General features: G+C 40.7%; 1 protein-coding gene across 10 annotated transcripts in view; it reads left to right on the top strand.

Moving 5' to 3' along the window:
- Nucleotides 1–15371, top strand: part of gpat3 (glycerol-3-phosphate acyltransferase 3) — a 64971-nt gene that overhangs the window by 18453 nt on the left and 31147 nt on the right. For all 10 annotated transcript variants that reach the window (XM_073042587.1, XM_073042592.1, XM_073042589.1 and 7 more), the window contains exons 5-6: nucleotides 1288–1362; nucleotides 3679–3768. In XM_073042587.1, the coding sequence (XP_072898688.1) occupies nucleotides 1288–1362; nucleotides 3679–3768 (165 nt within the window). The remainder of the gene's footprint in view (nucleotides 1–1287; nucleotides 1363–3678; nucleotides 3769–15371) is intronic.

A 15371-nucleotide genomic window follows, 5' to 3' on the forward strand; every position in this document is an offset into this window, starting at 1 on the left:
ATGTATATTGTAAACAGCTGCGGTCCCAGCACTGAACCTTGCGGTACCCCACTGGTCACAGACTGCCATTCCAAAAGGAACCTGTTAATCGCTACTCTGTTTCCTGTCAGCCAGCCAATTTTCAATCCATGTCAGTACTCTGCCCCCAATACCATGTGCCCTAATTTTGCCCACTAATCTCCTATGTGGGACTTTATCAAAAGCTTTCTGGAAGTCCAGGTACACTACATCCACTGGCTCTCCCTTGTCCATTTTCATAGTTACATCCTCAAAAAACTCCAGAAGATTAGTCAAGCATAATTTTCCCTTCATAAGTTCATGCTGATTTGGACTGATCCTTCTACTGCTATCCAAATGTGTCGTAATTTCATCTTTTATAATTGACTCCAGCATCTTTCCCACCACTGACGTCAGGTTAACCGGTCTATAATTCCCTGTTTTCTCTCTCCCTCCTTTCTTGAAAAGTGGGACAACATTAGCCACCCTCCAGTCAGCAGGAACTGTTCCTGAATCTAAAGAACATTGGAAAATGATTACCAATGCGTCCACGACTTCTAGAGCCACCTCTTTAAGTACCCTGGGATGCAAACCATCAGGTCCCGGGGACTTATCAGCCTTCAGACTCAACAGTCTATCCAACACCGTTTCTTGCCTAATATAAATTTCCTTCAGTTCATCCTTTACCCTAGTTCCTTTGGCCACTATTACATCTGGGAGATTGTTTGTGTCTTCCCTAGTGAAGACAGATCCAAAGTACTTGTTCAACTCATCTGCCATTTCCTTGTTTCCCATAATAAACTCACCCTTTTCTGTCTTCAATGGTCCAATTTTGGTCTTAACTATTTTTTTGCTATTCACATACCTAAAGAAGCTTTTACTATCCTCCTTTATATTCTTGGCTAGTTTACCTTCGTACCTCATTTTTTCTTGGTGTATTGCCTTTTTTGTTATCTTCTGTTGCTCTTTAAAAGCTTCCCAGTTCTCTGGTTTCCCGCTCATCTTTGCTATGTTATACTTCTTCTCTTTTATTTTTATACTGCCCTTTACTTCCCTCATCAGCCATGGCTGCCTTTTACTCCCCTTAGGATCTTTCTATCTAAGAAGAAATTTCAATGGTCAAATTGTGTTCCATTTCTAGAATTTGCAAAGAAAAGATCGTTTGCAGAGGTTATATATTTTTTTATTTTTGATGTGATTTAATGCTGCTCTAAAGTGAGTGAAATTGATTTTGTACTACCTTCATTGGATCCAGCTCAACAAGACCTTCCAATCTCTTCTCTCCTGCAGGATCACTTTGGGTGTGATTGGTATTAGCTGGTTGGTGATTGGAACCACTTTAGTAGGACAGCTGCCAAACAGCAGGTAAAAGAGAACATGTTGTACAGTTGCATGCAGTTTCATCACTGGTCTCTGATAGAATTTCTGCATCTTCCTCCGCTACCCTTTCTTTATCCACGATCCTCAGTGCAAAAACTGCAAACACAATTAAGAATTTTTTGAACCTGAAACTTTTAAGTTTGAGCTATATGGTGCTTGTCTCTGACAGAATAGGTGATTTGTTCTCAGTATCTCAGTCACTCTCTGTAAAATAAACATTGCAATTTCCACAACCAGAGAAGAGAAACAACAGAGATTTTAGGACAAGTCTGGTTAAAGTTCAGCACTGAATGTTTGCCATGTCATATAGTGTTAATCATAAGATTGCTTACCATTAATCTTGGGACCTTTCAATGCTAAAGCTAAGGATCAGAGGTAGTCTTGTGGTTTACTATAGGAGATGGGTGCAAATTGGTTTAAGGAAATTGAGGGCAAACTTTAGGGTGGGATAAACACAGCAAGTAGTTTAGATCATAGCCATCGGGCCATTTTTTAATGCATTTATTTGGGAAGTAGTAATGGAAACTGGCTCTAGTTTGGCTTTGATTGCAATGAATTGCTCTGAGTCACAGAGTCTACACATCACCCATTCATACACAGGGGCGTAGACAAAATAGGCCAGGCCTGATCCCATTGCCTACCCCTAATGACCTTCCCTTAGATCAGTTCCTTGTTAAGCTGTTCCAAAAGACAGAAGGTATCAACCTTGTGTCAGGTTAGATTGCACAGCAGGTTTTCTTTCCAATTAGACTTTGTTATGGAAACCCAAATGTTTCTACCTTTATTAAATCAATGTTAAATTTCCCAGCTGCTATGCTGTATTTTTAACTTATTGAAGGATCTTTAGTACATTTGCTATTTTTATGTACCCCTTGATTTGGCTTGCAGCTGAAATCCTGTCACAGTAAGACCTAACTAAGATTAAATTTAACTAAGACCAGTACTATAGCTAATCAACCTTTGTGATCTCAACTGTTAGCGTTTCTGACGGATGCAAACTTTAGGACATTTCCTGGAATGTCTGGGGCGTGAACAGAGATATAGAACGGTACAGCACAGATACAGGCGCTTAGTTCATGATGTTGTGCTGAACTAATAAAGCTTATGCCTAATTAAGTAATCCCTTTTCTCTGAATGTGGTTCATATCTTTCCATTTTCTACATATTCACGTGCCACCTCTATTCTATCTGCCTCCACCGCCTCCCTAGAGTATATTCCCACCACCCACCAATCTGTGTTTTTTAAAAAACTTGCCCCACTTCTCTTTTGAACTTTCCCCTTCTCTCCTTAAATGTATACCCTCTAGCAATAGACATGTTGATGCTGGATAAAAATATACCGGCTTTCTACTCTATACCTCTCATAATTCCATAAACTTCTATCAGATGTTTGCACAGCCTCCAGTACTCCAGAGAAAACAACCCTAGTTTGCCCAACATCTGTTTATAGCACGTGCCCTCTAATCCGGCTTGTAAACCTCATTTGCACCCTCTTTAAAGCCTCCACATTTTTCCTGTAATGAGGCAAACGGAATTGCATCTAATACTCCAGACATGGCCTAATCAGGTTTTTATAAAGCTGCAACGTGACTTCCTGATTCTAGAACTCAGTGCCCTGACTAATAAAAGCAAGCATGCTATGCACCTTGTTTACCACTCATAAGCTTGTGCACCTACTTTCATGAAGCTATGGACTTCGAGCCATAGATTACTCTGTGGATTAGTATTGTAATCTGTCAGGATCCTCCATTAACTATGTGCTTTAGTTTCCATCATATCAGTGTTTAGAAAAAAAAAACAGTTGTAAGAAGATGATAACAGGGCATTTTCTGTGGTCCAGCACTGGTCAGGTCCCAAGGGTGATAGACAAGAGAGTTTCAATCTTGGGTACCTCTTCGTAACAGTACAGATAAGCACCTTGGTTGAGGTAGTGGATAAAATAATGTGCATTAAGCTATAGTGCTTCAATTTCCTCCCATATCCCAGAGATGTTCTGTTAGCTTAAATGGCTACTATAAATTTTCTCCCAGGTGGATGGTTGGAGAATTCAGAACAATTGATGTGTCAGTGAGAGGGAATAAATTGCAGGGAGATAAGTGGAAGATTGGGATTGATGGAATAATTGGAAATCAGTCAGAAATTCAATGAGCAGAATGTCCTCTTTCATTGTCTTAAGCAAATACGATAAACCATGTTTTCAGTGATCTACTGTATTGGGAATCATTTTGTTCATGATAATACAATTCATTATTTTGAGAATTAAAAATAAAGTGATTTCTTGAAGACTTTTTTTTCTGGCAGTGTGAAGATATGGCTCAGTGAGCTTGTTCACTTGATGTGCTATAGGATATGTGCAAGGGGACTGTCTGCATCAATCCGTTACCACAACAAGTAAGTCTATAATAATCAAAAAGTGATTTAAGTATGTTTTTTTTGTAAAGATTTAGGGCAGAGCAGATCTATCTGAGCAAAAATAGACAATAATCATTCTATTCGATTATTAAATCCATAGGGGGATTTCAATACAAAATGACTTTATCCCAGGGAGATATGGAATAGCTGAACAAGAACAAAGTTTTAATCTTTAGATCTATAACATGGCTTTGAAGCCACACCATTGTAATGGCTGTTCCTCCAGCAACAGGTTTGGTCCCAGAAATAAAACTTATACCAATTTTACCTTCTAGTTCCTAACATGCTCTGAATTTGGAACAACAACAAAGTATCAGCTCTGATTGGAGTTCTGAAGTAGAGATATCACACAGGTGAAAAAGGCATAGATAATTTGGATTTCTGCTGCTGTATATACTCTGTGATGGAGGGGAGTGTTTCTCTGAATTAATCCTATAACAAATTAAATATGAAAGTGGTCTAAAATTCCCTGATTTATAGAGATATTTAAGAAGACATCATGCTTTTTGTGAACTTTGTGAATTTCAAGGCAATTTTGAAAAGCAAATGTGCAAGAATATAATCACATTTGTTAAACTGTGCTTGAAGTGTAAGTTTAATATTTTTATATAAGCGTGCTTCTACTGCATCTGCAATGGTGTGTTCTGAATTGGGAGCAAGGAGGAGACTTGAGATGCTGGAATCTGGAGCAACAAACAGGAAGCTGGAGGAACTTAGCACAGCAGGTAGCATCTGTAGAGGGAAATGACAGTGGATGGTTCAGGCCAAGTCCATTCATCTGATTAGGAGGAGATGGTCAAGATGTATACACTTGATAAGATTTATACTCTTTATAATGGCTACCTGCTCTCTATCTTTTAGTCCAGGTAAAGGATTTGAACCCAATGTGTTGACTGTCCATTGCCATCCACAGTTGCTACCAAACCTGCTTGCTAGAAACAGAAAGGTCAGATTGGATCACAGAAACAGGACTTGAACCAATATGTTACACTTCATCCATTCAGAGTCAGTCGTAGGATTTCATTGGTGTTGTGGAAGTACATGGAGCCCCCAGTGATCTTTCATCTGTGTGAGGGGCAAGTTTAGCTACTGAGTGGATTATACAAAATCAAAAGGCTGTTAAGGAATATACTGTAGCATATTGAATTCTCTGGATTATTACTGGTGCCATTTGGCAGCAGGGTTAGGGATGGGAGGACAATCCACATGAGTACTTGGCTAAACAGTCATTACAGGAGGGGATGTTTTAAATTCTTGAAACAATTTGAATGTTGCCCTGTACAAGCTGGATTGACTGGGTCTCAGCAGTGTCACGTGGGCAGGTTCGTTGGTGTCACTGGAGAAAGTTAAACTAATCCTGAAGAGGGATGTGGAATTAAATGAGAGAATCAATGTAGACTTGGGAAATACGGACTGCATTAACTGAAGTTCGTCTGGTTATAGGGAAGATGTTATTCAACTGAAGAGAGTGCAAAAAAGATTTACAAGAGTATTGTCAGGACGTGAGAGACTGAATTATAGGGAGAACTAAGACAGGCAAGGAACTTTTTTTCTTGGAGCCTCAGAGACAGAAAGGTGATCTTATAGCAGTATACAAAATCACATGGGCTGAATGCACTCAGTCTTTTCCCAGGGCTGGAGAATTAAAGAACTATGGGATATAAGTTTAAGGTGAGAGGGGAAAGATTTACCAGGAGTTTGAGGGGCAATTTTGTTTTTTACACACAGGGTGGTATGTATGTGGAATGAACTGCCAGAAGAAGTAGTTGAGGCAGGTACAATAACAACTTTTAAAAGACAGCAGGATGTGAGTATGGATAGGAAATGTTTAGAAAGTTAAGGGACTAGCTTGATGGGCATCTTGGTCAGCAGGGATAAGTTGGGCCAAAGGGCTTGTTTCCTTGTAATATGGCATATATTGTATAATATAGCTTGGAAACAGATTGAGGGAAATTGCAAGGATCCAGAAGGAATTTTCAATACATTTGTGTAGGAAATAACGTTGAGGAGAGTGCGCAAGTAATCATGGAGTTATGATGTGGCAGTAAGAGAGATTAGGTTCAGGTCAATACTGGATACCAGATCTTGAGGAATGAAGAGATGCAGAAGGTAATACTGAATGAGACAATTATAATGCTGTAAGCATGAACAACAGTCTCATTGACATGACCAACTCATAGCAAACTAATTCCATGAGGATAGATAATGCAAAGGATTAGTAAACTTTTATTAATCTATTGTAACATATTGAGAAGAAAGTGGTGTGGAGAATGCACCTTTAGACTTCATGAAATACTTGCCTTATAACATCCTGAGTCACTGCTGTTCTGGGTACAAGCTAAGTTACAAGAAACAAGACCAGAAATGGAGACATTTTCCTTTACCTTCTATGGATATTTACTCAAAGATGGCCAGAAAACTGGAGAAATGGTGTCTAAAATTTGGAAAGTGGTGGTCTGTAAACATTTGGTGTCAAGATTGTGACATAGAACAGTGCAGGCCTTTCAGCTCAGAGTGTTGTGATGACCCTTTTAACCTACTTCAAGGTAATTCTAATGCTTACCTGCCACATAGCCCTCCTAACCAGAGTTTTATAGAACTGCAACATTACCTTGCAGCTCATGAACACAGTTACCTGACTAATGAATGACACCATGCCATATGCTTTCCTATCAACCTGGTCTGTGGACGTGGACCCCAAGATCCCAGTTCCCTAACACTACTAAGAATCCTATAAGTAATGCTGTATTCCAAAGTGTAATGCTGTACTCCCTGAAGTAACCTGGGGTATATTTCCCTCCAGCTTTGGGGACTTATCTATTCCAATGTTTTTCAAAAGTCCCAGCACATTATTTTCCTTAATGTTGGCATGTTCCAGCATATTAACCTGTTCTAAGCTGTCCTCACCTTTTGACAGGATCTTCACTTTGCACTCATTTGTGAATACTGAAGTCAAGTATTCATTGCGGATCTCTCCTACTTCCCGTGACTCCAGATTCAGATTCATTTATTTATCCCTATTGAAACATTTGTCTTAACAACTGGCACAACCTATCAATGTACCAGAGCAGCTGTAGATGCATTCCAGTGTCAATATAGTATGCCCACAATTGTCAGCAGACCAACACAAGCAGCAGCAGCAACAACAAAACAAAAATGACAACAACAACCCCCCCTTCCTCCCTCCCACTCGCACACTCTCACACACATGCCTCCAACTGCAGGACAGGCCACCTCCAGGACCCCAACCTAGAGTTTCTGGCCCAGACTTGCCGATATCAGGTCTCCAACATCCATACGTGTTTCCCCTTTATCCCTGATCAGTCCTACCCTCACTCTAGTCATCCTACTGTTCTTCATAGATGTGTAGAATGCCTTGGGTGTTTCCTTAATCCTTCTCGCCAAGACCTTCTCATGTCCCCTTCTAGCTCCACTAAATCCTTTCTTAAGCTCCTTCCTGGCTACCTTATAACTCTTAAGAGTTCTGATTCTTGCTTCTCAAACGTTAAGAATGCTTCTTTCTTTCTCCTGACTAGATGTTCCACATCTCTTGTCCTTCACCCTACCATCCTCTCCCTGCCTCAGTGGGGCCAACAAACCTATCCAGAACTCCATGCAAGTGCTCCATACACAACCTCCAAACTTCTGTTGTGCATTTTTCTGAGTACATCTGTTCCTAATTTATGCTGCCAAACACTTGCCTAATAGTAATCCCTCCCCCAGTTAGATACTTCTCCATATTGTCTGCTCCTCTCCCTGTCTAAGGATATGGTAAAAGTCAGGGAGTTGTCATTGTCTTCAAGGTGCTCATTCACAGAGAGATCTGTTCCCTGACCAGGTTCATTGCCTAGTACCAGATCCAGTATGGTCTCTCCTCTAGTTGGCCGTCTTACCCATTGTGTCAGGAGTCCTTCCTAGATGCACCTAACAAATTCTAACCACCAAAACCTTTTGCAGTAAGGAGCTGCCAGTCAATATTAAAGAAGTTGAAGTCTCCCATGAAAACAGCCCCTCATAAAAATGTAATTGCAAAGAAAGCGCAACACCACCATTACTTCCTTAGGAGTCTGCGGCGATTCAGTATGACATCAAAAACTTTGACAAACTAGTATAGATGTGTGGTTGAAAGTGTATTGGCTGTCTACATCACAGCCTGGTATGAGAACACCAATGCCTTTAAATGGAAAATTCCACAAAAGGTAGTGGATTCAGCCTAGTACATCGCAGATAACACCCACCCAGCCACTGAGCACATCTACATGAAATGCTGTCATTTGAAAGCCAGATCCATTATCGAAGATCCTCACCACTGTTCTCTTTTCTTGCTGCTGCCATCAGCCTCAGGACTCACTCCACCAGGTTCAAAAAACAGTTACTACCCCTCAACCATCAGACTTGAACAAAAAGGGATAACTACACTCATCCATTGAGATGTTCCCACCACCAATACAACCTCTTTATCTTGTTATTTCATGCTCTTATTATTCATTGATATTTATTTATATTTGAATTTGCCCAATTTGTTGTCTTCTCTGCTCTATTTGATCTTTCATTGATCCTATTAGAGTTACTATTCTATAGATTTGCTGAGTATGTTCGTAGGGAAAAAGAATCTCAGGGTTGTATGTGGTGGCATATATGTACTCTGATACTAAAATTTACTTTGAACTTTGAATTTTTGCTTCTTCCCAATATGCTCCCCAATTCTCTATTGCTGTAGGGGTGGGGGGAGGTGGGTCTATAGAATACTCTCAATAGAGTGATTGTTCTCTTTTAATAGTGGCATTAACGAGATGAGTTAAAATAGAAACTTCTTCTTTGTAAGTTTTATACAGTCTTTTAGTTGTATATAGTTTTCTGAATTCTCTTGTGGCACAGGGCAGTTTTGTGAGGAATTGTGAGGATTGTAATGCTGGGTGAATGTGGATGTTCTGCCCACAACCTCTCGTATATGTTTCGGTGCTCTGATATAAACCATGCTGCTCTTATACTGTTCTATATTGGATAGGTATGCTCTCATTTTCACCTGTTTGATGTTGGGAGAAATCATTAGAGTCACACCATTGCCCATCGTTGTCAAAACACAGTGCAAGAGATGATATGACTGCTTTGGATGGCCACTTTAAAAAATTGTTAAACGTTTTAGAAATTTAATTGTTGCATTTAAAGAGATCCCACAACCAAACACATTGTTCCCTTTCATTCCCTTTCAAACCCCAAGGCCATTCCTTTTAAGACCCCCGGTTCACCTTGGTCCTCATACCCCTTTCAACAGACCCCACCCCCACCAGCCCCTTGTGGCACTTTCCCATGCACTCATGAATAATGCAACCTTTCACCCCTTTGTTTTCTGTTGTCCAGGGACGGAAAACAGTGCAGCAGTATTCACTTGCATTGTACTGCATATGGTGTTCATCTTTGGAAAACCCAGAAGCATACTGGGTGACCACTTTGCCATGCACCTGCATTCAGTCTGCAGCTTCCTGTCCTTGAATTGAATTGACTTTATTTCTTACATCCTTCATATACAAGAGTAAATTCTTTACGTGATGTCTCCGTCTAAATGAGCAATGTGCAATTTATAGTAATATATAATAAATAGTATGTACAACAGGACAGTCAATATAGCATAAAAATACAATTGTATCAGCATAAATTAATCCGTGGAAGAAGCTGTCCCGCCCGTCGGTCCTGGCTATGATGCTGTGGTACTGTCTCCCAGATGGTAGCAGCTGGAACAGTTTGTGGTTGGGGTGTCTCAGGTCCGCAATGATCCTTCGGGCTCTTTTTACACACCTGTCTTTGTAAATGTCCTGAATAGTGGGAAGTTCACATCTACAAATGCGCTGGGCTGTCCGCACCACTCTCTGCAGAGTCCTGCGATTAAGGGAGGTACAGTTCCCATACCAGGCAGTGATGCAGCCAGTCAGGATGCTCTCATTTGTGCCCTTATAGAAAGTTCTTAGGATTTGGGGGCCCAAACCAAACTTCTTCAACTGTCTGAGGTGAAAGAGGCGCTGTTGTGCCTTTCCCACCACACAGCCAGTATGTATAGACCACGTGAGACTTGGTGATGTGTATGCCATGGGACTTAAAGCTGTTCACCCTCTCAACTCCAGATCCATTGATGACAATAGAGGTTAGCCTGTCTCCATTCTTCCTGTAGTCCACATCCTTTGTTTCTGTGATATTGAGGGAGAGGTTGTTTTCTTGACACCTCTGTGTCAGAGAGATGACTTCTTCTCTGTAGGCTGCCTCATTATTATTTGAGATTAGGCCAATCCGTGTAGTGTCATCAGCAAATTTAATTAGCTGTCTTTTTAATTCTTTATCTCACTCCCACTCTGACTTCACTGTCTGTGACCTCCTCGGGTCACAAGCTTAAGAAACAACACTTCATCTTCCGTCTGGGCATGTTACAGCCTTCTGGGTTCCATGAAGAGTTCTATAACTTAATGTAATTGATTTCACTGTGTGTGTCATTCACCCTTCTGTGATACTGGTTTAGCTTGGTTGCTTCCCCAGCTCAGCCCCACCCCCACTTCCTTTATCTTTGGAAATGGAGGACGTGGCCAGCATATCTGCCAAGCATGGCTTCCTGCTCTATGTTTTGCAATTTGTACGTTCTTTTGCCTGTGTTCCTATTCTCGAACTGCTTCTTTCGCCAGTGATGAACAGGACTTTCAAAAGTTGCACTTGTTTCTCAAACATTTGAATTTCTTGTGTACAAGGAGAACAGCTCTGCCACCAAACTCTTCTAAAGTCTGAAAAAAGAAATGCTATTTTTATATTGAAATTGACTAGTTGGTTACTGATATTGAGCAATCACTAACCTTGTTTATGTTCAAATTTCTTATTTGGTTACCAATCACACTATGATACATGTGTCAATAGAATATGTGCAATAAAGGCCAATAATAATTCACAATTGGTAAAATAACTGCTCAATAGTGCATTCAAATGCATCCTTGTCATGATATATCAAATGCCTCCAGTCCCCTGCTGTGCAAAGGGGAGATAAGCTCTTCGAAGACCTTTCTTGCCTGGGTTGACTGTACATTATCTGTAAACTATCCTTGCCTACAGATTATCTTAACCCCTTGCCACAACTTCCACACTTCCATTCACATATTGATAAGAATACCTTGTTAACTGTTTCTCTCCTTTACCTCTCCAGTTTTACTGGCCAGCATCAGGTTGCTGATCCTAAAGATGACACATTTCCTGTAGCTTAACGAGCTTCTTTTATCTCTTTCTCAGTTCTGAGGAAAGGTCTTCAACCTGAATGTTAAATTTGTTTCCTTCCCATGGATCTCATCTAACCTGCCTAGTATTTCCAGCATTTTCTGTTTTTATTTCACGAGTTTATAACATTGATGCTTTTTGAAACTTCAAAAGAATAGTAATGCAATAATTTCAAGGCGAACTTGGCAAGGTTAATCTTGTAATGAACTAATTTTTATTTGATACTTTGTGGACTTGTAAAGTGTAAAATCTGCCGAAGTATAATTTATCAAATTAAAACATTTTGAAATTTAATTTGATGCCCAATACAGGCAAGGAGACTAAGTGTTATTTATCTATTTAGCGATACAGCAGGGAATACGCTCTACTGACCTTTCGAGCCACACCACCCGCCCAACTCCCAACAAATCTGATTAACCCTAACCTAATCATGGGAAAATTTCATGACCAATTAACCCACCCTGTATATCTTTGGACTGTGGAAACCAGGGCACCGGGGAAAACCATGCATTCCACAGCGAGAACGTACAGACTCCTTAGAGAACGGTGCTGTAATTGAACTCTGGATGCCTTGAGCCGTAACCATATTGGATAGACACAGTAGTGCTCTTGTTTCTCAGTATGGAGTGTGGGTTTATACAGATTGTGCAGAATGATGTACTGACATTTAATGATTCATCATTGTAGGCGTATTCAATATACTACTTGTTTGTTTTATAAATGCTTCAAGAGAACATTGGCGTTTTCAAAGATCCTTAATGGGAACAACTTTAAGGGAATTTTTATGCAACAGCAACATGGAAAATAATGCACTGAGCATTCCAAAAAGAGAGTGAAACATATTGGAGCAATTAATTGCTCAAAGTATGTGTCAGCTTCACACAAGGGAGCCCAATGCCATATTTTGCTAAGAGTAACACACACAAAATACTGGAGGAACTCAACAGGTCAGGGATCATCTATGGAGAGGACTAAACAATGGATGTTTTGGGCTGAGACCCTTCATAAATCCTGATAAACCTGCAAAATCTCTTGTGTTTACTATATTACTAACAATTCTCTGCACTTAATCAACAACAACTCGCACTGAAATCAAAAACTGCAGATGCTGGATGTCTGTAATAAAAACAAAATAATGCAACACTCTGAAAATCAGGCAGCATCTGTGCAGAGGGAAAGACCCTCTTGTCAGAAGAGTCATTGACCTGAAACACTAATACTGCTTCATTTCCACAGATGCTGCTTGATCTACTGAGTGCTTCCAACAATTTCTGATTAATTTACATCCTCGAATATCATAGTACCATTCACATAATGAATTGTCTCACGGAGCTTTACAGGAGATTAGCACTGAGTCACATTGGGAGAGATGACTGTGAGCCTGGTCAGAGGTAGGTTTTAAGGAGTACATAAGATATAGGAATGGAATTAAGCCATTTGGCCCATTGAGTTTGCTCTGCCATTTCATCAAGGCTGATCCATTTACCCTCTCAGCCTCAATCTCCTGCCTTCTCCCTGTATCCCTTCATACCATGACTAATTAAGAATCTATCAACCTCTGCCTTAAATATACCCTATGATTTGGCCCCCACAGCCACCCACTCTCCACAGATTCCCACTCTCTGGCTAAATAAATTCCTCCACATCTCTGTTCTAAAAGGATGCCCCTCTATTCTGAGGCTGTGTGCCCTGGTCTTAGACTCTCCCAGCATAGGAAACAGCCTCTCCACATCCACTCTATCAAGGCCTTTCATAATTCACTATTCTGAATTCCAGTGAATACCGGCTCAGAGCCATCAAATGTTCTTCATATGACAAGCCTTTCAATCCTGAATCATTTTCGTGAACTTCTTTCGAACCCTGTCCAAAGTCAGCACATCCTTTCTAGGATAAGGGGCCCAAAACTGCTCACAATACTCCAAGTGAAGCCTCACCAGTGCTTTATAAAGCCTCAACATTACATCCTTGCTTTTATGAATGCTAGCATTGCGTTAGCCTTCCTCACCACCAACTCACCCTGCAGATGAAATGTCAGCGAATCCTGCACAAGGACTCCCAAGTCACTTTGCGCCTCTGATTTTTGAATTTTCTCTCCATTTAGAAAATATTCTATACTTTTATTTTTTCTACCAAAGTGCCTGACCATACACTTCCCGACACTGTATTCCATCAGCCACCTCTTTGCCCATTCTCCTAAACTGTCTCAGTCCTTCTGTAGCCACTCTTCTACTTCTAAACATTCCTGTCACTCCACCTATCTTCGTATTGGCCACAAAACCACCAATTCTGTCATCCAGATCATTGACATATAAAGTAAAAAGAAGCGGACCTACACAGACCCCTGTGATACACCACTAATCACTAGCAGCCAACCAGAAAAAGCTCCCTTTATTCTTTTCTTCCTGCCATTCAGCTAATGCACGATCCATGTTAGTGTCTTTTCTGTAATGCCATGGGCAGCCCTGTGTGACATCTTGTCAAAGGCTTTCTGAAAACCCAAGTATACAACATCCACCAATTCTCCTTTGTCTAACCGGTTCGTTATTTCTTCAAAGAATTCCAACAAATTTCTCAGGTAAGGTTTTCCCTTGAGGAAACCATGGCCTGTTTTATCATGTGCCTCCAAGTACCCCGAAACCACAACCTTAACAGTTGACTCCAACATCTTTCCAACCACTGAGGTCAGACTAACTGGCCTATAATTTCCTTTCTTCCGCCTCTCTACCTTCTGGAAGAGTGGAGTGACATTTTCAATTTTCTAGTACTCTGGAGCCATGACAGAATCAACTGATTCTTGAAAGATCAATACTAAGTCCACCACAATCTCTTCAACTACCTCTTTCAGAATCCTGGGGTATAGTCCATCTTGTCCAGATGATTTATCTACATTAAGATCTTCCAATTTTCCAAGAACCTTCACCCTAGTAATGGCAACTTCACACACTTCAGCCACCTGACACTCGAATTTCTGGTATACTGCTAGTATCTTCCACAGTGAAGACTGATGCAAGATACATACTCAGCTCATCCACCATTTTATTGTTCCCCATTACTACCTCTCCAGCATCATTTTCCAGTGGTCCAATATCTCCTCTCCCCTCTCTATTACAATATATATATATATATATATATATCTGAAGAAATTTTTGGTAACTCTTTAGTATTATTGGCTAACTTACCTTGTATTTCATCTTTTCCTTCTTTATGACTTTTTTAGTTGCCTTCTATTGTTTTTTTAAAAGCTTTCCAATTCTCTAAATTCCCACTGATTTTGCTCTATTATACGCCCTCGCTTTGGCTCTTAACTTGGCTTCAACTTCTCTTGTCACCCACGGTTGTATCATCTTGTCTTTAGAATATTTCTTCCTCTTTGGGATGTATATCCGTAAGAAATTCAGAAGGATGAGGGGGGATCTTATTGAAACCTTTCAAATGCTGAAAGGCCGAGACAGAGTAGATGTGGAAAGGATGTTTCCACGATGGGAGAGTCTAGGACAAGAGGGTACAGCCTCAGGATAGAAGGGTGTCCATTCAAAACAGAGATGCAGAGGAACCTCTTTAGCCAGAGGGTGGAGAATTTGTGGAATTTGTTGCCAGGTGCAGATGTGGAGGCCAGGTCGTTGGGTGTATTTAAGGCAGAGATTAATAGTTCTTGATTGGACATGGCATCGAAGGTTATAGGGAGAAGGCTGGGAAATGGGGTTGAGGAGGAGAAAAACAAGGATCAGCCATGATTGAATTGTGGAGCAGATTCGATTGGCCAAATGGCCTAATTCTGCTCCTATGACTTATGATCTTGTGGTCTATGGTCTTGTATATCCTGTGCCTTCCAAACTGCTTCCAAAACTTCCAGCCATTGCTGCTCTGTCATCATTCCTGCCAGTGTTCCTTTCCAGCCAATTTTGGCCAGCTCCTCTCTCATGCCTCTATAATTCCCTTTACTCCACTGTAATACTGATACGTCTGACATTAGCTTCTCCTTCTCAAAAAGCAGGGTGAATTCTATCACTGATTATGATCACTAGCCCCAAAGGGTTTCTTTACCTTCAGCTCTCTTCAGTTCTGGTTCATTGCACAACACCCACTCCAGAGTAGCTGATCCCTCGGTGGTTCAACCACGAGCTGCTCAAAGAAGCCATCTGATAGGCATTACCCCTCGGGATCAAGCACCAAACTGATTTTCCTAATCTACCTACATATTGAAATCCCCCAGGACCATCGTAACATTGTCCTTTTGACATGCATTTTCTATCTCCCTGTTGTAATTTGTAGGCCACACCTTTACCACTGTTGGGGAGGGGGGGGGGGTGGTCTGCATATGACTCCCATCATGGTTT

This window comes from Hemitrygon akajei, chromosome 4 (assembly GCF_048418815.1).
Source record: "Hemitrygon akajei chromosome 4, sHemAka1.3, whole genome shotgun sequence".
Taxonomy (NCBI): Eukaryota; Metazoa; Chordata; class Chondrichthyes; order Myliobatiformes; family Dasyatidae; genus Hemitrygon; species Hemitrygon akajei.